This window comes from Rhinolophus hipposideros, assembly GCF_964194185.1.
Source record: "Rhinolophus hipposideros genome assembly, chromosome: 11".
Classification (NCBI taxonomy): Eukaryota; Metazoa; Chordata; class Mammalia; order Chiroptera; family Rhinolophidae; genus Rhinolophus; species Rhinolophus hipposideros.
Window position 1 is genome coordinate 2,424,208 of NC_138057.1, and position 27,821 is coordinate 2,452,028.

Consider the following 27,821-nt stretch of genomic DNA (forward strand, 5'->3'; position numbering starts at 1 on the left):
CTCTTCCAGCATTCTCTACATCTATTATATAATGTGCAGACTTCCTGAAGCCAGAATCTAGTTTCCGAAAACTGAACTGTCTGGTTTAGACTGACTCATTCAGAAATGGAAAAAAAATGCTTTTTTCTTTCCCCTTTTCACCCAAATAGACCACAACTCCCTAACTTGTCAATATTACACCTTGGAGCCCATCACTTACTTGAGTAATGTTTGGTTGACAAGGCAATAACCACATAAGGGAGATGTATCCATCCATCTCCAATGTGCCTTTTGTTCGTGGTTGTTACATACAGTCAGATTCATTTATAAAGCAATAAGCAAGCCAGTTGTTTAATTAAAGTCCTCAGACAACAGAATTTAAAGATTTTTTAATGTTAGGTTTGTATTATTAGAGACTCGTCTAAAACACGAGTGTAAATTCCATCCTGTGAACGGCTCTCAAGAAACATTTCACTGAACAAATGACAATAGTCAGTGTCCTGCTGGGATGGGCCAAAGGAGCAGAAAGGAAATGTTCTCCTCTGAGTGCTCATGAACCTGTCCCCAGAGTTACACTTGCCAGAAAAACGGGATGGAGTTCTGGACAATCTGAGGACAACTACGGCTCCTAATATCAGCAACAACCGTATCTGCCAAGCACTGTGCTAGGTGTTTTACGTAAACGCGAGTGCTAGTTCCAGCATTACTTTTTCTTATGGAATCTTTCTGGCAATCAGTCCCTGACGTATGAGGATGATTCTCTGTTTCAGAGGAGAACCTGGGCTCAGAGCCAGTGGGCAAGTGCCCAGCCCCACCTGGGATAGAGCAGAGGGAGGATTTTAGACCTAACCAGTCCATGCCAGACAGAGCACATCTGTCCCGTGTTCACCACTGCTCTGAGTGGGAGAAGAAGGGAAAAGATCCAAAAGTGTGGGAGGTGGGAGCTCCCTACAGGGCACTGGGTGGACAAGCACCGTACAGGCCTGCCTCAATGTTTTCCCGGAGTCCCAGACTCAGAACCTGGTGCCCTCGGAGTTACTGTGTGTAGTTTGAGGAAGCCGGCATTTGTCTGACTGCTTTAATGTTAATTCTGTAAGAGAAACATGGCTCTTTCTAACACACTCCATATGGTTGATGCCTTCTATGCAGAGTTTGGGTGGTGTTCTTTTAGTTTTTTTCTTGTTTGAAATTGTTCTCTGTTAACAGGAGTCCCTTTTGTTGAGTTTTAGTAGTCAAATTAACATCTTCCGTCACTCTCTGGCAATGTTTCCAGAGTGTTCGTAAACTGTGATTTGCTCCCAAGGAGAGAATGACACGTTAAGCTCGGGTGTGTGCTGATGGTATTGTTGATACTCTGTAGGAGTCAGATGGGCAGCTCTGGCTAAAGCACACCACATCAAAGCGCTCTTTGTGCATTGCCGCCTGGACTGAGTAGTCACTCCGGGTTCTGCAGGGGCTTGCTTCAAACACTCTGCAACAAACATCACCTCCAGTCTAGACACCATGAAAATTCACACACAGAAAACAAGCTGTGAGCAGTTCTGCGTTGATGTTGGAAAACAGCATGTGCATATCTATCCTGATGAAGATTCTTATAAAGAGGGCCCCATTGGATCATTAGTATGCAATGTAAATGTCTAACCACTATGCTATAGACATGAAATTAATATAATATTGAATGTCAACTGTAATTGAAAAATAAAGCAAAATTTAAAAAATTCATTCACTGTTTATCACTGGGAGTCATTTGTTTGCTCCTGCACATTATAGAATAAGCCCCGCTGCATAACCTGAGGGGCTTAGGTTAGGTACTCTAATCACGTTTAGTGCCTTCCCATCTCTGTTTTGCCTCTTCCCATGCCCCGTTTGGAATCTACCTCCTGTCTTCTCTCCTCGTGTAAATTCTACTCATCCTTCATGGTCCCACCAAGTTCCAGTTCCTCCGCCAACAACATCTATTGTCTTCCTCCTCATTATCCTCTGTTTTGTGAATTGCATAATCACGTGTCTTATTTATAATGATAATAATAAAAACCTGGTTTTAAAAAAGGGGGCCACATCTAGTGGAGAGTTGGTTTTCGCTGATACATTTGGAGTTTGTGATGAAGGAGCTCAATTTGCTTACTGAACTCTCTGACACAGGTGCTCAATAGTAGAACCTCAAGCCAGACTGTTACGGTAACACAGCATTCCTTTCCTGCACGGGAACCTGCACCCACAGCCATCTACCTCATCCACCTCCGGTCCCCTGCTCAGCAGTAACACTGAGGTGGGATGCCTGCTCAGATCAGGTGTCCAGGGCTGCGTCCTGTGGGTCAAGGACACCTTTTCTCCAACAAAACCAACATTTGTTGCTAAAATAATAACAGCTAACCATTATTATTATGTGTCAGTTCTTATTATGTGTCAGGCACTGGCTTAGCTACTTTACACAAATTATTCTTCACAAGAACTATACGAGGTGTAGTTACTGCTGTCATTCCCTTTGACAGATAAGAAACACAGGCAAACAACCTCTACATGTTCACAAAACAACAATTATAGAGTTGGAATTTGATGCCAGCTCTGATAACACCCAAACCTGGACCTACCTTTCTGGTGCCCATGGTAGCTGGCATCCTCCCTGCCTAGGACACGGCCCTGGGGATTGACTTGAAACAAGGAAACTGTTGCTAAGATCTTGTGAAGTTACCGGGTGCTGAGCAGCTTCTTGACTTCTCTGTAGAGAAGGTTTCGCTCTAGCGAAACCTGCAGAATTTCACTAGAGCCGTCTTGGATAAGAGGAAAGAGTAGACTGAACTAGGACACTTGGACTCAGGTGGCCACAGCTTGAACCCTGGCTGTGCTGTCACTAGCTCTGTGGCCGTGGTGGGTGTCTTCACCGATAAAATTAGGAGAATAATATTTCACTCATAGGATTGTTATAAGGAATAATTGGGAAAAAGCACCTAAATTGGACTAAGGTACACAAAAAAATGGTGGCTAGAACTTTATTAAGTGTTCTGTACTAAAAAGTAAATTAATTTTGGCCTTAAAACAATATTTTAACTAAAAATTATTTAACATTTATGAATTTTTAAAAGGGGGCTTATAAAGCTCCTCTTGATAAACTATGGCAGTGTTAACTTTTCCAGCACATGAACAAGCATGTATGGGAGGAAACCCATGTCAGGTTTCCTCGGCTTGAATTTTGCTTTAATGAAACCACATGCTTTGATTTGGTTCTGGTGGGTACCAACCAAGGGCCATGCTCTGTGCTCCCATACCCTGAGGTGACAGTGTGGAGAGAGCCACGGACAGACATTCTCTACACCCTCCTCCTTAGAGACAATGTCCCATACTCACAATTTCCACTTTCACAGCTGTCCAGGAAGTCTCCAAGTTGACACCAAGAGCCCCTGACTTTGCCAAAGGAAAAAATCAGGTAAATCAGCATGCCCTACCTCGGCAAAGCTAAAAGGTCATATCCCGTTCTGCAGCAATCTCCCTAGTTGACGCAGACGCACAGCTTCTTTACTTCACCTGTGCAATGAAGCATGTAGGAGCCAGGTAGGAGCCAGGAACACTTTTTACTGCCTCCATCCAAACCTGGGATGACTACCATATTTTTGAGAATGTATTCCCCAAAGTAGTAACCACATGGTATTTTACAATATCGCAAAAGACAAGGTCTATGCCTGCTAAACCTGTATTTTAAAACAGCTCTCAGGAAGGGGGACAGATGAGTAACAGTGACAGACTCCAAGCCAGGAAGGGGGGAGCCCTGAAGACTACAGAGCCATATGCAGGGAGGGAGAGCAGAAATAGGATTATCAATGGAGGGCATTCATAAGACCACAGTTGGTGTCTAGACCCCAGTGTCATCAATGACGGACATTTGTAAGACCATAGATAGTGGCAGCCAAGGCTCCAGGACGTGGGTCATCCAGCAGAGGGCAGAACTCAGGGTCCAAGAGTAAGGAAGATGCAGTGATCCAGAAAGGCCATTGGCAGCCTTAGACCTTGAGTGCAGATGTCGGGAGCATGGCAAGGACAAGGGCAGGGCCCACATGCCAGTGGATTGTGGTGTAAAGGTGGGGGATTCATTACAGAGACAAGATGTAAGTCCCGGTCCTAGAACAAACCCAAGCTCACAAGAGACTAACAGCATCCTTCCATCCATCCATCCATGTATTCATCCATCCATTCATCCAACCAACCATCCATCCTCCCATCCATCCTCCCATCCATCTATCCATCCACTCATCCAGCCATCGCATTCTTTGTAATTATTTGACATAGTACAGGGGATAAAAGAAAAAGATCAAAATAAAACGTAATTCCTCTTTCAGTAGTTCATAGCCCAATGAGAGGACAGTGTTGAGTCATTGGAGCCAAGGAAATACCCCTTCCTCTAGTTATTCCCCTCTTGCCTCCCCATGGGAGCAGTACACTTTAGTAACATTACACTTTAGTAGCTACAGAGAGGAAGGCTGGAAGGCAGGAGCTAAGCTAGTCATCATCACAACTGTTATTCTCTCCCTAGTGAAGTGTGGGATCTATCTGATGGGTGTCTTTATCCTTCCTGTCCATTAAAAAAAAAGAAAGAAAGAAAGAAGTAGTAGCAGTCAGAAAAGCACTGGAATTCAGAAACCCAGTGTATTTATTTTCTATTGTTGCAAAAATATTACTACAAATTTAGCATCTTTAAACAGCAGGCATTTATTATCTCACAGTTTCTGTGGGTCAGGAGGCTGAAATCTCTTGGGGTTTCATGGGGCTAATGATAGTATTTCCTATTATCCACTTCTAGTAGATGCTTTGCATATGCTATCTGTGACCGACCTGAGACACCAGGAGAGCAGGGTTTTTCAGATGAAGGAACTACCATTAGCTAAATGAGCAGAGAAATTCTCCCCACTTCCTAATATGCAGTCCTGAAAAGCCAGCTTGGTGTGTAACCCACAAGCCCTTTTTAGCTGGCACAAGGGGACATGGGCTGTCTGGGATACAAGGGTACCATTGGGATCCCAGAGCAGCCAACCTTTTCTTAAGTCATGATGTTAACGCCAACATTATTCTTTACTAGCCATTAAAACTGGCTCTGGCTTCCCTTTGGTGGGTGGACAATAATAATTATTTGGAAATACAACATAATATAAAGTGACAACAATGGTAAGAATATTTTCACAAAATGTTTTGTTTCCTAAAGAACACAAGTGTTTAGGGACCACAGACGATGTCTTGTGACTGTTTTTCATTTCTTCTCCATCTCTGTAAACACATGAAGTGGGGTTCTCTTTACCTAGAAAACTTAGATGTCTTCTCTCTGTCGGTTAACACAATGAGGCTTCTGAAACTCCAAAGGAACTAAATCCTTTTCTAGATTACAAGACAACATATTTTTGAAAAAATGTTAATATGCTTGTGCTTTTCACCTTTTTAAATGCAACCTTGTCCCTCTTCAGCCAGGGCCTTACATTATAGAGGGGGGATTGGTCATTTACTGATGGAGAGCAAAGAGAAAAAAGCAGTGGATGGCTTTTGACTTCCAAAATAGACTTTGAAGTGCTTGGTGAGAAAATGGTCTTACAAGCCAGTCTCTGTGTGGAAAGAGGGAAATTTGGAATTCCCAAAATTCCTTTGTGTGATAAGAGCAAACATGAGGGCTGATCTGCAGTGCCCTTTCAGCCTGGCGAGAGAGATCTAAGACTGCACAGGGGTCCTCCCTCACTAGGGTGGCAGAGAAGGGTCTCCTGTCTAGGGATGGGCAGGGGAAGTGGATTAGAGAGAGAGAGAAGTTTGGAGGGAGGGGCAAGGCCAACGTGAGGATGTTATCAGCCCTCTATGAGAAGATGGAAACCCAAAAATGGAGTGGAGGGGCATAGAACGCAGAGTGGGCTTGTCCTTGCTTTACATTGGGAACTTTGCAGGAGACTTTCTCCCTTCCACCTCCGTGGGGCAGCCCCAGCCAAGCAGAAATGGCAGAGAGTGAACCTGAAGATGGCAACCTCTGCTCGGGACTCTTCCCTGATGGCAGCAACGAGGACAGAGGCTGTGGATGAGGTCGCTGGCTGGGGAGCTCACAGGTCACCAGAGAAGGCACACACACCTCCAAGCAGGGGGCTGAGAGGTGGGCTGGCCCAGCAGGACCTACTGGGAATTGCACACCCCCCCGAGGAATCCACACCCCCAGAAGGCAGACATGGGCACTTCCGGGAGAGACCCCTGAGCCTCGTTTGTGCAGCACCAGCAGCAGAGCCAGAGACGGGGTGAAACCACCGGTGCAGCAGGCAGTCCCTGGACCAGTGAGCCTCCTCCAATGCCATGGGGTCTGGAAGTGCCTCCCTCACCCCGATGCCGGTTAGGCAGCTGCTAGAAGGCACAGGCATCTCCCATCGCCGGGTGCCAGGTGGCAGACTGAGCATGTGCTGGGTAGGATCCCACCAAACGCCAAGGGGAGGGTCAAACTCAGCAGACAGTAATTAATTGGTTCGCTTAATGGTAAATGTAATTTTCCCCATTATTACTGACCAATTATGAGATCAGTCAGAAAAATGAAGGCAGTTACATTTGTTTTTTGCACGTGTGGTTTTGGGGTTTGTCTTACTAGACTACAACTAGATTGAAAATATGTGTTGCAACTGAAGACCAGTCAGTGTTGAGGGGTCTCAACACTGCTGAGGGGTCAAGTTCCCCGAGTTTCATTTCAGAGTCATCTCACCTCTCCAAGAAGAGAATATATGTGTACACAACACCTGCAGATGTCTAGATTTCTCTGGTAGGGGGCGTGGCGTGCCGCACTGAGAGGGTAGGAGGAGGTGACAGTCCTGCCCTCAGCAGTGATCCTGGGGTCTGCTATTGAACAGACTGCAGGTGGATGTCAGAGCTGACATGCCTGGGACCCCATGAGCCCAACATTTCAATCTCAACAATGTCACCAATAGCACAATGCAATTCAGTGCTTAAGGATTTAAAATCAGAGCCAGGATTTAAAATCAGAGCCAGGATTTAAATTCAGCATTCTTGATTTTTCCACATCTTCTGAACAGGTTGCCCAGGCCTTGGGCAGGACTAGCACCTCTCCTGCCACATTCTCTGTCTCCCCCTCCTGTTTGCTCGCTGTGAGCAGCACATCCAACTTTGTTTACCAGGATGGACGAAAGCCGGAAAGAAACACAGTGTCAGCCTTAGGATTCCGAAGAACTCTCCAGCTCATGGGAGTCCCCTGGTCCCTTTGGTCCCTTTTCCATAGGGAACGCTGTTTGTGAAAGGGAGCCTCTGAGGGTGCAAGTATCAATCAGCCCTACCATAAAACTCAAGTTCCAGGCCACTGAGAGCCATACTTGGCTCCTCAGATGAGCAGCTCTTGCCAATCAAGCATTGCCATGAACACGAGCTCATAAACGATCCTTGGGAGCACCATTAATTAATTACCCAGTGGGCAATTTCAGGCCAAGTAGGGATCAGACATGTCCTTGATGGAAAGCAAGTGTTTGAACTTGCCCCCAAGACCTAGAGCCCTGTATAGCAAGTCAAGGGGTTGACGGCGGTGGATTTTTCCAGCCACACTGCCAAGGACGGTGTTTAGTCCACCCTCTCTCAGATGCTGATGCCTCGTGTGGAGTTCTGTTCTGGCCTGCAGGGGCACAGTGTGACCTCCAGCTCTGCAAAGTTTGCCACAGGCTGATCTTTCACCCAGTGCACCTCAGCTCTTGATTTCTTCCCTCCCTCCCCCTTGAAAGCCCAAATGCCTAATTTCTTGGTGGTAGTCAGGAGCAGAACTTACCTTTTCTTTTAAGAGAATACAGTCATAGGACTCAAGCTGTGTATTTCACGTCATTATTCCTGGATGGGTTGCATGAACTCTTACAACTTTGGTGAAAGGGAATCTCCTGGGGCTAAGCTGTCCTCTCGATTCTCCCAAATTGAGAATCATCTACAGGAAAGGCAGGGGTAGAATCTCGTGTCCTTTACCACTGAGTTGCAGAAGTGCCCTATTAAGGGTCAAAGCCCTCATGTTTTAAAAGAGAGTATTTTCCCCAAGAATTCTTTTCTGGGATTACCGTATTTTTAAACACTGTGAAGTATGACTATTGTTAATCTCAGGCTCAGCAGACTTATCCCTGAGAGTCAGGTCCTGGAAGTTGAATAAGAAGAAAGTTCAGAAACTGGGGATGATATGTAACCCAGAACCTATCGCCAAGGAAAACAGTGTCGACATTTCAATAGCTGAATCCTGGACGGAGCTGTTCCAACCACTTGATGAAAAGTATTTAATGTTGCTATTTCTCTCTTCTTTCTTCATCCACACTCTTTTTCTCAGTAGAAGGGCAGAAAGAGTCACTTTACTATGCAAGCGAGCTGCTTGCCAGGCAAATGTGTACTACTTTGCAGTGCATTTCACAGAACAGTAAGCTGTGGGTTTCTGAAACATTCCAGAGGTCTTCCTAAGAGTCCAACTTAGTTCTAGTTGGAGGACAGTTTTGATAAACATGACAAATAATAGATAGCAATGCTCCACGACTCCTGCCCCTTTCCCACTGCATACAGAATGCCCTTTAAAATAAGACTTGGAAATGTTGGTTTCTATATTAGTGTGCTAGAGCTGCCATCACAAACTACCATAGACGAGGCAACTTAAACAACAGAAATGTATTGTCTCCCAGTTCTGGAGGCTGGAAGTCTGAGATCAAGGTGTGGGCAGGGTTGGTGCTTTCTAAGGCTGTGAGGGAGAATGTTCCAGACCTCTCTCCTTGGCTTGTGGATTGTCATATTCTCCCTGTGTCTGTTCATGCCATCCTCCCTCTGTGAGTGTCTGGGTTCAAATTTCCTCTTATAGGACACCACTCTTATTGGACTGGCCTGATGACCTCATCTTAACTTGGTTACCTCTGTGAGAACCCTATTCCATGTTGTTACAAAGGATAAGGTGTCCTTCTTTCTCATAGCTGAGTAATATTCCATTGCATATATAGTGTAAGGCTTGCGGTGAAATAATGAGCCTAGTCAGGCGGGTTGAGAAAAGTGAGTGCTTTATTCTGCGCTCCCGGGTGAGGTTCACCGGTCCGGGAGATGGGGGGGGGGGCTGGTGAAGTCGCGCCCAGGGTAGAGGGAGGGAGGCATACATACGATTTTGGGGGTGGGGGTTGGCTGAGTGAGGTGGCAGATGAGCAGGCCCCCCTAGCAGCAGATGGGGCGGGGGGAAGTGGCTGTGTCCGGGTTGCTTATCGCACCAGCGGTCTGCTGCCTTCTCCGGGAAACACCAGGGGCCCTAGTCTCTGTCTGGCGAGGAGAGGTCTAATTTAGCAAAGGGGAAATGACTTGGCGCCTAGCCGCTTTGGCCATGCCCGCAGCTGACCTAACATACAAACCATATCTTCTTTATCCATTCATCCATTGTTGGACACTTAGGTTGTTTCTGTATCTTGGCTATTGAGAATAATGCTGCAATAAACATGAGGATGGGCCTAGAGGGTATTATATTAAGTGAACTAAGTCAGACAGAGAAAGACAAATAATGTATGGTATCACTTATATGTGGAATCTAAAAAAGCCGAAGTCATAGAAATAGAGAAAAGAAGCTGGTCACCAGGGACGGGAGGTGATGGAATTGGAAGGTGTTAGTCAAAGGGTACAGATGCAGTTATAAGATGAATAGGTTTGGGGGTCTGCAGCACAGCATATGATAATTATTAAACAGTGCTATCATACTGTTGCTAGTATTGTACACTTGAAAATTGCGAAGAGAGTAGATTTTACCAGGCTACGGTAGTAATCGTACTGCAATATGTAAGTGCATGCAATCAATATATTGTACGCTTCAAACTGATTCAACGTTATATGTCACTTATATCTCAATAAAGCTGGAAAAGAAAAAAAGTTCCCATCTCCAAATACTGTCACATTCTGAGGTACTGGAGTTAGGACTCTAACATATGAATTTGCGAGACGCAATTCAACCCATAACTGGACACCGGGAGGCTGCAATCCAGCTTATAAACACATCTGTCAGAATAACAAAGCCAAGGGGAGGATTTGAATTTAAATGGGAAGTATCCAGGTGGAAGTTTATGGTTGTAAGGATAACATAGACTAAGCAATCTCCTTAGTGTGCATTTTCATACATTTCTGTTAATAATATATTTTCCCTTTCTTTGAAAAAAAAAAAAGGCCATCTTCCACTTCTTTTCAGGGGCAGCTACATCTCACCCAACCTGACATCATTTTCAACCTCCTTGAAGGTGACCAAGATTCCTGCACCCTGTAGAATTCTTCCTTTCTTTCAGCCTTTGCATTCAGAGTTTGAACTACATGGCTAGCTTTTAATCTACTCTGCACAATCTAGCATTTGTGTGATTGCTGTCTTAGTCAATCACAGTACACCATAGACTCAATGGCTTAGAAACAACAGAAATTTATTTCTCACAGGTCTAGAGATTGGAAGTCCAAGATCAAGATGTCAGCAGATTTGGTGTCGGGAGGGTCCTCTTCCTAGTTCAAAGAGCGCCATCTTCTATCCATGTCCTCACATGATTCAAAGGACAAGGGAACCCTCTGGGGTCCCTTCTATAAAACACTAATCCCATTCATGAAGCCCCACCCTCACAACCTAATCACCTCTCAAGGCCCCACCTCCTAATACCATCCCCTTGGGGGTTAGGATTTCAACAGATGAACAGTAGGGGGGTACAAACAGTCAGTCTACAGCAGTTGTTAGTTTTATTTTGTGTACAAAGTACGTGCAAAGATTCTGATTTTCACATGGAGCTGGGAAAGTAGTCCCATCACTTCAAGACGCATCCCTTGTCTCCAGTGACACCATAAACCACACATATTTATGTTCCCTAATCCAGGACATTGGTAAACAAATAGGTGTTCAGTAAATCAGTTTGTGACTAATTGCTCTTATTTTTCAAGATTCATTTTGCATATTCTGTTTTTGCCACTTGGTGGGCCAAAGTGTCAGCAAACAGGATAGATAACCTACCTCCCACCTCTTTTTTGGTGTCTACAAAAAGTGCTGTCTCTAGACGCAGTCGGGGATCCCTGGAAGAGGCCTCGTGGTCTGGAGGACCCTAAAGATCGCACATACACATGTATTAAAAAATACTTGGGCTCCTTTGTCTGGAAACAGTATTTCTGACATATGATTGTTATTTTCTGTAATGTGTTTACCAAATCATGATAAATCATACTTATTAAAATGATCATGTTTATCTCATCTGGTTAGGTAAAAGATGTGACTCTAATATACTAACGCCAACTCCCCACTAATTTGGAAATGACTGCCTGTGGGATCTCTCTCCTTCCTTCTGCAGTGTGGTTTCACAAAGGTGTTTCCAGTCATCAAACAGCAGAATATACCTAGCATTTCACAGCAGCTCTACATACCCAAAACATTCACGGCCACAGCCCAGTCCTCCTGGCCTTCCTCCAGGATGCATCTCAGTTCTTCCTACCTCTTTCCATCTTACTGCTTCTCATCGTCTCTGGCCTCAACTATTGCCACCACCCCTTGGACAGTTCCCTCAGCTTCTTCTTGTCCCCCTCCTCCAGCACATCCTCCACCCAGCAACCATGGAGAGGTGTTTGCAATGCAACCCAGATCCCTTCCCACGATCAGCAAGTCTGTCCTCAGGGTGGCCCCGGCCCTTCCCTGGCTTTCATGTGGGGCTAGCACAGGATCTGCGATCTGCTACCAAACTGGGCCAGGCTCCCCCCAGCCCAGGACGCTGTGCCCCACTCACTGCTCACGTTCCACTTGACCAGCTTCTTCTGGTTCTTCAGGGTCTGTCAGAAGGTCATTTTCCCAGAGAGATTCTTTACCCCAGCTACCCCACTATTACGCTCCCTCTTAGTGTCCAATTAATGTCTTTTCCTAGAATTATTACCACCTGAAACTGTCCACGTACTTACTTGCTCATTGCCTTTCGCACCGCTCTAGAATGTAGCATCCTAACAGCATTCCTGCTCAAGAGGCATTTTCAGAATGAATTAAGGGTCTTTATTTTAATCGGCAAGTATTAAGATACACAGACTCATACAAAGTTTAACTTACACCTCCATGGATTAAATAAAATACCTTTCCTTTACAGTCCTTTTTTTTCTTACCCCCATATCTCTTCTTCCCTTCAAAGAGTAAGATTTTAAGAACACTGGAGATATTTTGATAAGTTCTTACATCTTTACAATAGCTCAAGAACTAGTCCTTTCCCCTTAGGTGCATTTTTTTCTGCTCTTTCAGAGGGAATTTTTCCACATCAGTGCCCATTTTAGATTGTTCTGCTCATGGATACATTTGCTCTAAGTCTCACAGCTAAATCTTTGTAATAAAAAATCTCTTTATCTCACAGCAGTCAGCTCTTTTAAACAAAGCTGCTTCTGTCTCTTTCAAAAATGCCAGACGTTTAATGGTGGCTTCGACTTCAAGTTTATGTAACAATGGCTACTATGCTTATGCTTGTTTTAGCATCATTTCTGTGTTGGGGGAGACTTTGCAGGTATATATGAGTCAAACAAAGACTTCTCACTATTTCATGATTTTCCCTCTGGTCTCTCCAGTCTTTTTCTACTTGGCACTGATTAGTGGGCCTGGAGGCTTGTGAGAAAATACAATACAGCAGCAAGACAATCTGGCATAGAATGTCAAAGACAAGTTGATTTTCTATTTGTTGATTAACTCAATATAAGAAAAAAATGGATCATAGTAAACATAGGAAATCACCTTCTCTCAGGCTGATGGTTTATTCAGATTCATTCATTTATTCAACAAATATTCACTGAGTACCTAATATGTAGCACTATGTAGGTACTACTCACCTGTGATGGCCCAGTGTGCATAATCAAATGAACAACTCTTCTTTTCAGGTATTTATTTGTTTTAAAATGTTGTATTCTTCAGAGTGACAGACGAAGAGAAGTCCATCAATCTTGGTCTACACTTTTTCTTTGGCTATAGACTCCCAACATTTAGTTGGGCATATGAGCATCTTGAATAAAGACGGCGTTTTCCAGCTTCTACTGTGTTTAATGTGGTTGTGTGGCCAGGCCCTGGGCAATGAGAGGTGAGCAGGGTATCCAGTGAGATGCCAAGGAAGTGTCTTTAAAAAGAGGGTGGGCCTTCTTTCTCATGTCCTCCCCTTTATTGCTGAATGGAGTGCAGTCATGGCAGCCAGAACTCAGTCATTTTGACTATCTAGGGGAAGCAATATGCGGAAGATGATGGAAAAATAAGGGATTGCAACAGATTTTTGGAAGATAAAAATCATATGATACTTAGGTAACTGAATTAGAAGGGAGAAAGCATTTTCAACCTGTGGTGTCTGGAGTGAGTAATACCAATGGGCAGAGACTGTACAACATTCAGAAATTTGAGGGACCACCTACAGAGGTAGGCTGGGCTGATAGATAGGACTGGCTGAAGTCTGTATGTGGAGCCGTCAGACTCCAAGGATCCCTTCCTCACCCTCTAAACCTTCTTACCTCTACTCCTGGATGAGACAAGAGTATTATTTTCTGGAGAAACTAAGCAGGAGAGATGCTAGGCATGAGGAAACCAAATGTCTTGCAGGGTGGGGCAGAAAATGTGGAGATTAAATAAATGTCTATATAAGAAACAGGTGAGCATTAGACCTTTTTCTTTCCCACACAGCAGAGCAGAGTGTGTCAGACAGGATAGTAACATGTAACTAGAGGCTGTCTATAGGAGACATGTTTTAGATTCATAGAAACAAATAAGAGGATAATAAAAGGATGACACAATGTATACCATACAGAGAATAGCCGATGAGAACTGGATTGGGTATTGTAATGTCAGACAAAATAGATTTTGAAATAAAGATTAAAAAGTGTACAAATGTCATAAAGATATAACAATCATAAGTGTAAATGCATATAACAACAGGGTTTCAAAATACAGGAAGCAAGAACTGACAGAATTGAGAGCAGAAATAAACAATTCAATAATTATAGTTGAGGGGCGAGTCGGGGTAGGCGGAGGCCGCCGCTCCCCTCGGGGCTGCGGCGCGGCCTGGGCCCCGGGTGGCGAGCGGCGGGCCGGGGAGAGGCCGCGGGGCGCGGGCAGGGCTCGCAGGGCGGCCCGGGAGGACCCGCCGCGCCGCTGCGGGACGGGGGCGGGCGAAGGCCGGGCACCGGGTGCCGCGGAGCCGGAGGAGCGCGGCCCGGCCCGCGGGGAGTTCGGGGCCCACGGCAGCACCGCCCGGGCGGCTGCTCGCGGGTCTCTCGCTCCGCTCCGCGTGCAGTGCCGACGGGTGTGGAGCTGAGCTCGACGGCCCCCACACACAACTTCCGAAGCTACGGATGACCTCGCTGTCAACTCGTGGGGGTGCCCCGTGCAACTTTCCTCGAAGGCACGGCGGTGTGCTGGGGTTGGCAGACGTTTCAGGTCAACACCTGGAGGATCTGAAAGCGATTCAAACGGGTGTGAAAGGAAGCGGTCTCTGGAGCTGCGGCCATCACAGTTGCAAACACGTGGTGTAACTCAGTCACGCTTTTGCAGGCCTTCAGAGGCAAAGTGTGCGGTGAGGGGTTGGGAAGGACGACGAAGGCGATTTGCCCCTCCTCCAGAAGGTCACCACTGTCTCGGTGAAAAGAGGAGAGAAGGGAGGGAGGCAATACAAGAACAAACACGGGACAGTTCAAGCAGTGGTAAGCTACCAGGGAGCAGGCAGCTCTGCTGTGCAGTTGGAGGGGAAGGAACTGTTTTCCTAGGAGGAGGCTTACCAGACACCGAGCCGCTGGAGATGGGGCACGGAAGTGGCCAAGCGCTGATCGGTTTGCAGAACTGGCCCCTAGGACCACATGCTTCGTGGAAGTGGGAGCGTGTCCCGGAGGATTAAGACCAGGAAGGTGTGGGCCAGGTTATGGAGGCCACAAGTACCTACCTAAAAGATGAGGATTTGATATTGTGCATCAAGTTTTTGATTCGAGTAGTGTAATAACACCCGTGGTTTGCAGAAGCTGCTCCTGGCTTCGTGGGCACCCCATTTTACAGGTGGAGACAGACACAGAACTGTTAAGGAACTTTACAGAAATGACATCGCTAGAAGGTGCTTTTAATTGTTATGTGTTATTGTTTCTACAGTTTTTTGTGTCGAACACCAGTAACATAACAAGGTACCTTTCAGAGGAAGGCATTGAAGCTTGTACAAGTTCTCCGGACCAAGTGAACGTCAGTGACATAATCCTGATTGCTCTCAATACAGACTTGAGAACAATTGGCAAGAAATTCCTCCCCAGTGACATCAATGGTGGAAAGGTAGAAAAGCTGGAAGGTCCATGTGTTTTGCAAATTCAAAAAATTCGCAATGTTGCTGCGCCAAAGGATAATGAAGAATCTCAGGCTGCACCAAGAATGCTACGTTTGCAGATGACTGATGGGCATATAAGTTGCACAGCCATAGAATATAGTCATTTGTCAAAAATAAGCCTGAACACACCACCTGGAACTAAAGTGAAGCTCTCAGGCATTGTGGATATAAAAAATGGATTCCTGCTCTTGAATGACTCTAATACCACAGTTCTTGGCGGTGAAGTAGAACACCTTATTGAGAAATGGGAGTTACAGAGAAGCTTGTCAAAACACAATAGAAGCAATATTGGAACTGAAGGTGGACCACCTCCTTTTGTGCCTTTTGGACAGAAATGTGTATCTCATGTCCAAGTGGATAGCAGAGAACTGGATCGGAGAAAGACATTACAAGTTACAATGCCTGTCAAACCTACAAATGATAATGATGAATTTGAAAAGCAAAGGACTGCTGCCATTGCAGAAGTTGCAAAGAGCAAAGAAACCAAGACATTTGGAGGAGGTGGTGGTGGTGCTAGAAGTAATCTCAACATGAGTGCTGCTGGTAACCGAAATAGGGAAATTTTACAGAAAGAAAAGTCAGCCAAATCAGAGGGGAAGCATGAAGGTGTCTATAGAGAACTGGTTGATGAGAAGGCTCTGAAGCACATAACAGAAATGGGCTTTAGTAAGGAAGCTTCAAGGCAAGCTCTTATGGATAATGGCAACAACTTAGAAGCAGCACTAAATGTACTTCTTAACAGCAGTAAACAGAAACCTGTTCCTGGTCCACCTCTGAGAGGTAAAGGAAAAGGCAGGGGGCGAATAAGATCAGAAGATGAAGAGGAACTGGGAAATGCAAGGCCATCAGCACCGAGCACGTTATTTGATTTCTTGGAGTCTAAAATGGGGACTTTGAGTGTGGAAGAACCTAAATCACAGCCACATCAGCTTCATCAGGGACAATACAGGTTGTCTAACACTGAGCAAAATGGAATCAAAGATAATAATCAGCCAAGATACCTTCCTCGAAATGACACCAGACAGCCAAGAAGTGAAAAACCTCCTCGTTTTCAAAGAGACACCCAAAATTCAAAGTCAGTTTTAGAAGGCAGTGGATTACCTAGAAATAGAGGTTCTGAAAGACCAAGCACTTCTTCAGGATCTGAAGTTTGGACTGAAGAGAGAATCAGGTGTGACAGACCGTATTCTAGATACGACAGAACTAAAGACACCTCATATCCTTTCAGCTCTCAGCACAATGATGGTGCTTTCAAAAAAAGGGATAATTCTATGCAAAGCAGATCGGGAAGAGGTCCCTCCTATGCAGAGGCAAAAGAAAATCCACTTCCTCAAGAATCCATAGATTATAATACTCAAAAACGTGGGAGAAGAGAAAACCAAACAGCAAATCCTGATCACTTTTATGACAGGAAACCACGAACAATAAATAATGAAGCTTTCGGTGGTGTAAGGATTGAAAAACATTTTAATGTCAATACTGATTACAGGAATCCTGTCCGAACTAATAGTTTCATTGGCATTCCAAATGGAGAGGCCGAGATGCCAGTGAAGGGGAGGCGAGTGGGACCTATTAAGCCAGCAGGGCCCGTCACAGCCACACCCTATGATGACAAAACACTTTACAGTACTGGGCCCAAAAGAAGATCTGGGCCAATTAAACCAGAAAAAGTGCTAGAATCATCTCTTCCAATGGAGTACGCAAAAGTGTGGAAACCTGGCGATGAATGTTTTGCGCTGTATTGGGAAGACAATAAGTTTTACCGAGCAGAAGTTGAAGCTCTCCATTCTTCAGGTATGACAGCAGTTGTTAAATTCATTGATTATGGAAACTATGAAGAGGTGCTACTAAGCAACATCAGGCCCATTCAAACAGAGGCATGGGAGGAAGAAGGCACCTATGACCAAACTCTTGAGTTCCGTAGAGGAGGTGATGGCCAGCCCAGACGATCCACGCGGCCAACCCAGCAATTTTACCAACCTCCCCGGGCTCGGAACTAATGTGAGAAGAGTCTTTGTGAAGAAAGGAGCCATTGACTGAAACATCCTGGTCAAAACCTGTTGATAAACCTGCTTTTCCTTCAGAAGAAGATGCAGCCATGGTGGATCTTATTATTTGGAGAACGAAAAAGCAGATTTTTAGGGGGAGAATTCAGTTCACACAAAGAATGGGAAAAATACTGAGTGAAATAAAGCAAGTACCTTTTACAAGTGAAAGAATTGTTTTCTTCTGCCGTCAATAAAATGAATGCACTATTATAAAAAAAAAATAAAAAAAAATAATTATAGTTGAGACCTCCAATAAAATCAAAAAGAATATAGAAGGCTTGAACAACCCTATCAACCAACTTGACCTAATTGACAGATATAAAATATTCACCCCAAACAGCACAATACACTTTCTTTCCAAGACTACATGAAATGTTCTGCAGGATAGATACTATGTTAGGCCAAAAAACAAGTTGTATTAGTTTGTAAAAAATCAGTACAAATGCCAGGGCCTACAACAGCAGAAATTTATTCCCTCACAGTTCTCAAGTCCAGAAGTCTGAAATCAGTAGCCCTGGGCTGAAATAAAAATCTTGGCAGGGTCAGGCTTCTTCTTAAAGGCTCTAGGGAGAATCCTTTCCTTGCAACTTCCATTTTCTAGTGACTTCTGGGATTCCTTGGCTGTGTGACACGGAGTGTTATCATGATGGAGGATGATTTATGGCACACTTTAAAATACACTTTCTCTCAACTGTAGCTCACACCAGACTGACTGCACCGAACAAGTTGGAACTTCTCACACACTGTTACTAAGGTTCGATGCGCCACTTCCCGTATTGAAGATCCTGCCTTTCTGTTGGATGGCACATCAGCAGAGCATTCACTGTATCTTTTTATCACAACTTGAAAGGCTCTATGTCACACATCACTTCTGGTATGGCAATTTCTGTCAAATAAAAACATTATGGGTGTGTCTTCATCCACCTTATTTACAGGATCTGGCACTGTGCAACTTCTGGCTCTTCCCCAAAGTCAAAATGACCATGAAAGATAAACATTTTGAATGAATTCAACACATCAAGGCAGCCACAACAGCGCAAGTGAAGACTCACAAAAGAGGACTTCCAGAACTGCTTCAGAAAGCGGCAAAAATGATGGAATAAGTGTGTTCAAAGCGAGGGGGAATATTCTGAGGAGAATTAATGACAAATGTGTCTTTTACTGTAATAAATTTTTTTAAATTTAAACAGTCACAAGATTTTTTTTATCACACCTCATAGCTCAAAAAGGAACACTAAATCAAGGGATAGTAACTAGAAGTAACAATGTAGATCAGATCAGAAATAAATTGAAAATAGAAAATCAATGAAATAAGAAGTTTGTTCTTTGAAAACATCAACAAACTTGATAAACCATTAGGTAGATTGATTAAGAAGAAAAGAGGAAGAGACTTCTGGGCAAGACGGCAGAGTGGGTAAACGCTATGCTTGCCTCCTCTCATGACCTCATTAAAATTACAACTAAACTACAGAATAACCATCATTGAGAACCACCTAAAGACTAGCTACACAGAAGTCCTATAACTACAAATAAAAGAAAAATGTGTTAAAACTGATAGGAGGGCCAGAGACATGGAACAAACAGGCCCCACACCTACAGTGTGGTGGCTAAGATATGGGAGGGGTAACTTGGCTACTGAGGTCTTCCCTGAGGAGCAAGTTATCCTAGCCCCTTCTGAAAAGAGAAGTGCCCATAACTTCTGACTGTGAAAACCAGGGGAGATTTTGGCTGACTGACAGAAGGCTGCTGAAGTCTCAGGAGTTTCTCTTAAAGGTCCTGTGCATGGATTTACTCATTGATGGATTCACTCACTGATGGATTCACTCGCTCTGAGCTCCAGCACTGGGCAGCAACTTGAAAAGGTCCAGGGATATATAGGGAGGAATTGAATTGTCTGGCTTTAGAGTGAGGGCTGGAGTGTCAGCTATCTCCAAAACAGAAGTACTGAAAGACACCATTGTTTCTTTGTTGAGTCTTCCACACACACAGCCTTCAGGCACAGGTGGGCACCAAGTCTGAGTCTCTATTAACCTGGTTAACACCCTTTGCCCTGCCCCGATGATTCTTGAGACTACACCTTACCCAAATAGTAGGCCCACCCAAGTCACTTTCATTGGCTTTTCCATACAAACAGTCTGTCTTTTCTTGAGCTACAAACTTTCCTAAATTCTCTCAAAGGTTTACAAACCCCATCACTTCTCGGCCTTTTGGCTAAGATCAAGTGTAGGTTTACAAACCCCAAAGAAGCAATGTCTGGCCTCGGCATGCCCCATATCACTTTCTAAGTGTCCCCAAGTCCAGCACTAGTGGCAGCCAGCCTCAGTTTCCAGTTTAGCCTCTCCTAGGCATCTTCAAACCCAGCACAGGCAGGAACCAACTACAGAGCCCTTTATAGTAAAGTGATGGAAAAAGATACTTTATGAAAATGAAAAAAAAAAATCTGGTGTAGCCATACTTATATTAGACAAAATACACTTTAAAACAAAGGCTATAACATGAGACAAAGAAGGACCCAGTAATTCTACTTCTGGGTAGTTATATGAAGAAACCCAAAACACTAATTCAAAAAGACATGTGCATTTCTATGTTCATTGCAGCATTATTTACAATAAAATAGCCAAAGTATGGAAGCAACCCAGATGTACATCGATAGATGAATGGATAAAGAAAAAGTGGTATATGCCAGTGCACATATATACAATGGAATATTACTCAGCCATTAAAAAAAAAAACGGTGAAATCTTGTTATTTGTGACAACATGGATGGACCTAGAGGGTATTATGCTAAGTGAAATAAGTCAGACAGAGAAAGACAAATACAGTATGATTCCATTTTTATGTGGAATCTGAAAAACAGAATAAATGAACAAGCAAAACAGAAACAAACTCATAGATACAGAGAACATTTTGATAGTTGCCAGATGAGAAGGGGGTTGCGGGGATGGGTGAAAAAGGGAAAGGGATTAAAATATGCAAATTTCCAGTTATTATAAACAGTCATGCACATGTAAAGTGTAGCATAAGGAATCTAGTCAATAATATTGTAATAACTATGTATGGTGCTAGATGGGTACTAGACTTATTGGATGATCACATCATAAGCATAAGTTGCATAAGTTGCATAAATGCCTAATCACTATGTTGTATACCTGAAACTAATATAATATTGTATATCTACTATAAAAATTTTAATTTAAAAAAGAAGAAAAAAGAGAGGATGCCAATTCCAAAATCAAGAATAAAAAGGACAATTGTTAGTAAAGCTACATAGGTTTCAAGTGTTTAATTCTGTAATACATCATCTATATAATATGTTGTGTGTTCACCATCCAGAGTCAGTTCTCCAATAAACTTTAATTTTAAAAAATGATAAAATAAAATAAATAAATAAATAAATAAAGAAGGAAACATAACTACACATTTCTAAAGAAATTTCTAAAGAAATTTAAACCTAAACAAAATTCTAGCAAATCGAATACAACAATGCATTAAAAAGATTATTCATCACGACCAAGTGAGGTTCATCCCCGGGGCACAAGGATGGTTCAACATCTGCAAATCCATCAATGTGATACATCACGTAAACAAAATAAAGGACAAAAATTATATGATTATATCAATTGATGCAGAAAAAGCATTTGACAAGATACAACATTCATTTATGATTAAAACACTTAATAAAATAGGTATAGAAGGAAAATACCTTAACATCATAAAGGCCATATATGACACGCCCTCAGCTAATCTCACAATTAATGGTGAAAAACTGAAGCCCTTTGCTGTACGTTCAGGAACACGACAAGGTTGTCCCCTATAACCTCTGCTTTTCAACATAGTGTTGGACGTCCTTGCCAGAGCAATCAAGCAAGAGAAAGAAATAAAAGGCATCTAAATTGGGAATGAAGAAATTAAATTATCACTCTTTGCAGATGACATGATGCTATATATAGAAAACCCTAAAACTCCACCAGAAAGCTATTAGAAACAATCAACGAATACAGTAAAGTTGCTGGCTACAAAATCAACGTACAAAAGTCCATTGCATTCCTATATACTAACAATGAAATCTCAGAAAAAGAAATACAAAATACAATTCCTTTTGCAAATTCCAACAAAAAGAATAAAATACCTAGGAATAAACTTAACCAAGGATGTGAAGGACATATATGCAGAAAACTATAAGATATTTTTGAAAGAAATTGAAGAAGACACAAAGAGATGGAAAGATTTTCGGTGCTCATGGATTGGAAGAATCAACATAGTTAAAATGGCCATGTTACCCAAAGCAATATACAGATTTAATGCAATCCCCATCAAAATCCCAATGGCATTTTTTAAAGAAATAGAACAAAAAATCATCAGATTTGTTTGGAACCACAAAAGACCCCGAAGAGCCAAAGCAATCTTAAGAAAAAAGAACAATGCTGGAGGTATCACACTGCCTGACTTTAGCTTGTACTACAGGGCTACAATAATCAAAACAGCATAGTGTTGGCAGAAAAACAGACACATAGACCAATGGAATAGAATTGAGAACCCAGAAATAAAACCACATAAATATGGACAGATAATTTTTGACAAAGAAGCTAAAAACATACAGTGGAGGAAAGACAGCCTCTTCAATAAATGGTGCTGGCAGAATTGGATAGCCACGTGCAAAAGAACGAAACTGGACTGCTATCTGTCACCATGTACCAAAGTTAATTCAAAGTGGATCAAAGACTTAAGCATAAGACCTGACACAATAAACTACATAGAAGAAAACATAGGTAGTAAACTTATGGACCTTGGGTTCAAAGAGCATTTTATGAATTTGACTCCAAAGCAATGGAAGGAAAAGCTAAAATAAATGAATGGGACTATATGAAACTTAAAAGCTTCTGCACAGCAAAAGAAACCATCGACAAAATAAAGAGGCAACCAACTGAATGAGAGAAGATTTTTGCAAACAGTGCCCCCCGATAAGGGGCTAATATCCAAAATATACATGGAACTCGTGACTCAACAACAATAAAAACAAACAACCCAATTGAAAAATGGGCAGAGGACCTGAAGAGACATTTCTCCAAAGAGGACTTACAAATGGCAAATAGACATATGAAAAAATGCTCAACATCACTAATCATCAGAGAAATGCAAATAAAAACCACAATGAGATATCACCTCACCTCAGTAAGAATGGCTATCATCAACAAGACAAATAGTAACAAGTGTTGTAGGGGCTGTGGAGAAAAAGGAACCCTCATACACTGTTAGTGGGAATGCAGACTGGTGCAGCCCTTTTGGAAGGCAATGTGGAGGTTCCTCAAAAAATTACGAATAGAATTACCATATGACCCAGCAGTCCCTCTCCTGGGTATCTACCCAAAAAATCTGAAAGCATTTCTCTATAGAGACACGTGTACTCCAATGTTCATTGCAGCTTTGTTTACGGTGGCCAAGACATGGAAACAACCAAAACGTCCTTTGATAGATGGAAGGATAAAGAAGATGTAGTATATATACACAATGGAATACTATTTGGCAGTAAGAAAAGATGATATAGGAACATTTGTGAAAACATGGATGGATCTTGAGAGTATAATGCTAACTGAAATAAGTTAGACAGAAAAAGCAGAGAACCCTATGATTTCACTGATATGTGGTATATAAACCAAAAACAACAAAAGAACAAGACAAACAAATGAGAAACAAAAACTCATAGACACAGACAATAGTTTAGTGGTTACCAGAGGGTAAGGGGGGTGGGGGGCTGGAGATGAGGGTAAGGGGGATCAAATATATGGGGATGGAAAGAGAACTGACTTTGGGTGGTGAACACACAATGGGATTTATAGATGATGTAATACAGAATTGTACACCTGAAATCTATGTAATTTTACTAACAAATGTCAGCTCAATAATTTTTTTTTAAAAAAGAAACACATAATAAAAGTGAAACATAACTAAAAAAAAAAAATTTAAAGGATTATAAAGGTATATTATAAATAATTGCATGCAAACAAACCCAACAACCAGTATAAAATGTACAAAATCCTAGAAAGATATAATCAAAAGTGATTTAATAACACAGAAAATCTAAACAGACCTACATCAAGTAGGGAAAATTCAACTAGCGATCAAATCATCCCAAAAAGGATAGCCGAAGTTCAGATAGCTTTAGTGGTAAATGTCATGAAACACTTTAGGCAAAAAATAATCTACAAAATTAACCAATCTATAAAAACACTTTCAGAAATTAGAGAAGGCAGAAAACTCTTCCTGCCTTGTTTTATGAGTCCAGTATTATCTGGACATCAAAGCCTAGAAGCAAAAATATCACAAGACAAGTCACAGGTAATATCCCTCATGAACATACACATAAAAGTTCTTTAAAAACATTAACACACCTAATCCAGCAACCACTAATAAACATTATATACCATGATCAAGTGGGTAAATACCATTTGATCATTTCAATAGACTCAAAGAATCAAATATCTATTCATGGTAAAAATTCTCAGCAAACTAGGAATAAAAGAGAATTTCCAGTACCTGATATATAGTATCTATGAAAACCTTACAGCTAACATGAGACGATTATCAAAGATGTAATTGTGAATTACTTCAACATCTAGCCACTGCAATAGGTGAGAAAAATAGTAACAATATACATATTGAACACAATATATGGTCTGTTGATTTTTAACAAAAGTGGGGGCAATGATGGTCTTTTCTACAAATGGTAGTAAAATAATTAAATGTTCATATGCAAAAAGCTTAATTTAGACCCTTACCTCATACCATATACAAAAATTAACTGAATGGAAGAGCTGAAAATGAAGCTTCCAGAAAAAAGCATAGGAAAAAGTCTTTGTGATCTTGAGTTAGGCAAAAATTTATTAGCTAGGACGTCAAAAGCACAATTCAAAATAGGAAAAAATTTCATTGGAATTTATCAAAATTAAAAATATTTGCTCTTCAAAAGACACCATTAAGAAAATGAAAAGACAAGCCACGAATAGGAAGAAAATGATTGTGAGTCATATTTATAATAAACGACTTGCATTCAGAATTTATAAAGAACACTTACAACTCAGTAATAAGAGGAAAAACACCCAATAAAATAGTGGGCAGAAGATATGAATAGATTCTTTACCAAAGGTAATATATGCAATAAGCACTGGGAAAAATACTCAACATCATTAATCATTAGGGAAAAGCACGTTATAACTACAATGAGATTTTACTATATATCTACTACAATGACTGTGATTTTAAAAACTAGCAATACCTAGATGGGGACAAACTGGAATCCTCACACATTGATGGTGGGAATGTGAAATGGTGCAGCTCCTTTGCAAAACATTTTGTCAGCTTCTTAAAAGGTTAAACATAGACTTACCATGCACTCAACCACTCCATCCTAGATATTGACACTAGAGAAATGAAGACATATGTCTACACAAAGACTTATAGTTGGATTTCACAGCAACATTATACAAAATAGTCCCAAACTGGAAAAATTTAAATGTCCATTAACTAGTGAATGGATAAATAACGTGCTGTTCAATATAACAGTCCCCTGTAGAATAGAGAACAGACAGCTAATATATATAACAGTGTGAGTAACCCTCAAAAATAGTACACTAAGTAAAAGAAGCCAGATACAGGGGCGGCTGGTTAGCTCAGTTGGTTAGAGCCAGGTGCTCTTAACAACAAGGTTGCTGATTCAATCCCTGCATGGGCCACTGTGAGCTGTGCCCTCCACAACTAGATTGAAACAATTTCTTGACTTGGAACTGATGGGTCCTGGAAAAATACACTTAAAAAAAAATAAAGAAACCAGATACTAAAAACCATATATGATCCCATTTATATGAAATTTCTAAAAAAGGCAAAACTGTTGAAGCATAAAGGAGGTCAGTGGTTGCCTGAGGCTGGAGTTTTGGAGTAGGAATTGCCTGCCAAAAGGAATAAGGAAAATTTTGGAATAATGAAAGTTTTCTAAAAATGGATTGTGGTTGATGGTTACATAACTGAATAACTATACTAAAAACCGTCAGGTCTGCGAAAGTATTTTATGGAATGCAAATTATACCTCAATAAGATTGTTACAAAACATAAATTGAAAACTCCTACCACAATTATGGTAGTGTACAAGTAGACTACACGCATGAGACACGCTTTGGTATGGCACTAACCACATTGTACTGCATATATGTGCGCAGCTGTCCATCACTATCAAACGATGGTAAATTCCTTGTCTTACTTGGGATGTTTTACGTTGCTTCAGGCTTTCTAGAGGTGTCTGTTGATTCTGGATTTCCTTCTGTTGTAGACTTCCGATCATTCTTCACTACATTGGGAGCTCTAATGACTTTAATCAGAGGTAATTAGAGGTAAGCAGAGGTTTATTTTTTATTATTAGTTTCAGGTGTACAAAACAACCTAGTGATTAGAGATTTACACACATCACAAAGTGATAACCTCAACAAGTCTACTACCCCTCTGACATTGTACATAGCTATTACAATACCATTGACTGCATTCCCTATGCCTTGCTTTATATCTTGTCACTATGTATTTTTCAAATTATAGTTGGCACTCGATATTATTTTATATTAGTTTCAGGTGTACAGTATAGTGGTTAAGCATGTATATAATTTATGAAGTGATCCCCCCCGATAAGTCTGGTACCCATCTGACACTGTATAGTTTTTACAATGTTATTGACTTTATTCCCCATACTTATTTCACATCCCTGTGACAATTTTGTGATTACCAATTTGTACTTCCTAATCCCTTCACCATTTTCTTTTATCCCCCCAAACCCTCTCCCGTCTAACAATCAGTTTATTCTCTGTATCTATGAGTCTATTTTTGTTTTGTTTGTTTGTTTATTCTGTTCTTTAGATTCCACATACAAGTGAGGTCATATGTCTTTCTCAGTCTGACTTCCTTCACTTAGCATAATATTCTTTAGGTCCATCTGTGTTGTTACAAATGGTAAGATTTCATTCTTTTTTTATGACAGAGTAATACTCTATTTTACGTATGTACCACTTCTTTATCCAGTCATCTATGGATGGGCATTTCAGTTGTTTCCATATCTTGGCTATTGTGAATAGCACTGCAGTGAACATAGGGGTGCATATTTTCAAATTAGTGTATTGGATTTCTTTGGATAAGTAACCAGGTATACAGGAATTGTTGGGTCATAAGGTAGTTCTATTTAAGTTTGTGAGGAATCTCCAAATCATTTTCTACAGTGGCTGCATCAATTGGCAAACCCACCAACAGTGCACAAGGGTTCTCTTTTCTCTGCATCATTGCCAACACTTGTTTCTTGATTTATTGATGATAGCCATTCTGATAGGTGTCAGGTGATATCTCATTGTCGTTTTTATTTGCCTTTCTCTGATGATTAATGACATTGAGTATCTTTCCATATGTCTATTGGCCATCTGTATGTCTTCTTTGGACAAATGTCTATTCAGGTTCTCTCCCCATTTTTTAATTGCATTGTTTGGTTTGTGTGTGTGTATTGAGTTCTATGAGGTTTTTATAAATTTGGGATATTAACCCCTTATCAGATGTATCATTGGCAAATATCTTCTCCCATTCAGGAGAATGTCTTTTTGTTTTGTTGATAGTTTCATTTGTTGTGAAAAAACTTTTTAGTTTGATGTAGTCCCATTTGTTTATTATTTTCTTTTATTTTCCTTGCCCAAGGAGATATATCAGTTAAAAGTATTACTAATGGTAATGTCTGAGAGTTTACTTTCTATATTTTCTTCTAGGAGTTTTATGGTTCCGAGTCTTACATTTAAATCTTTAACCCATTTTGAGTTTATTCTGGGATATGGTGTATGAAGGTGGTGCATTTTCATTTCTTTGCATGTGTCTGTCCGGTTTTCCCAGCACCATTATTGAATAGACTGTTTTTACCCCAATGTATATTCTTGTTTCCTTTGTCATAGATTAAATGGCCATATAGGTATGAATTTATATCTGGGCCCTCTATTCTGTTCCATTGATTTATTTGTCTATTTGTATGCCAAAACCATGCTGTTTTGATTACTATGGCCTTGTAGTATAATTTGATATCAGGTAGAGAGATACCTCCAGCTTTGCTCTCTTTCTCAGTATTTCTGTGGATATTTGCGGTCTTTTATGTTTCCACATAAACTTTAGGATTACTTGTTCTAGTTCTGTGAAAAATGCCATCAGTATTTTGATAGGGATTGCATTGAACCTGTATATTGCTTTGGGTAGTATGGCCATTTTAACTATCTTAATTCTTCCTATCTATGAGTTTGGTATATGTTTGCATTTATTTGTATCTTCTTTTATTTCTCTCTTCAATGTCTTATAATTTGCTTAGTATAGGTCTTTTACTTCCTTGGTTAAATTTATTCCTAGGTGTTTTAATTTTTTTGGATAAAATTGTAAACAGGATTGTTTTCTTAATTTCTCTTTCTGGTGGTTCATTATTGGTGTA

At 41.5% G+C, this 27,821-nt stretch overlaps 1 protein-coding gene across 1 annotated transcript; it reads left to right on the plus strand.

The window, feature by feature from the left end:
* The first annotated feature begins 14,921 nt into the window (after positions 1–14,921).
* LOC308505267 (tudor domain-containing protein 3-like) lies at positions 14,922–17,468 on the plus strand. The gene is given in 3 exon segments (XM_081067186.1): positions 14,922–15,029; positions 15,097–17,172; positions 17,174–17,468. Coding segments are annotated over 2 exon segments (1,995 nt in total). The 5' UTR covers positions 14,922–15,029; positions 15,097–15,334; the 3' UTR covers positions 17,331–17,468.
* Positions 17,469–27,821: the final 10,353 nt, after the last annotated feature.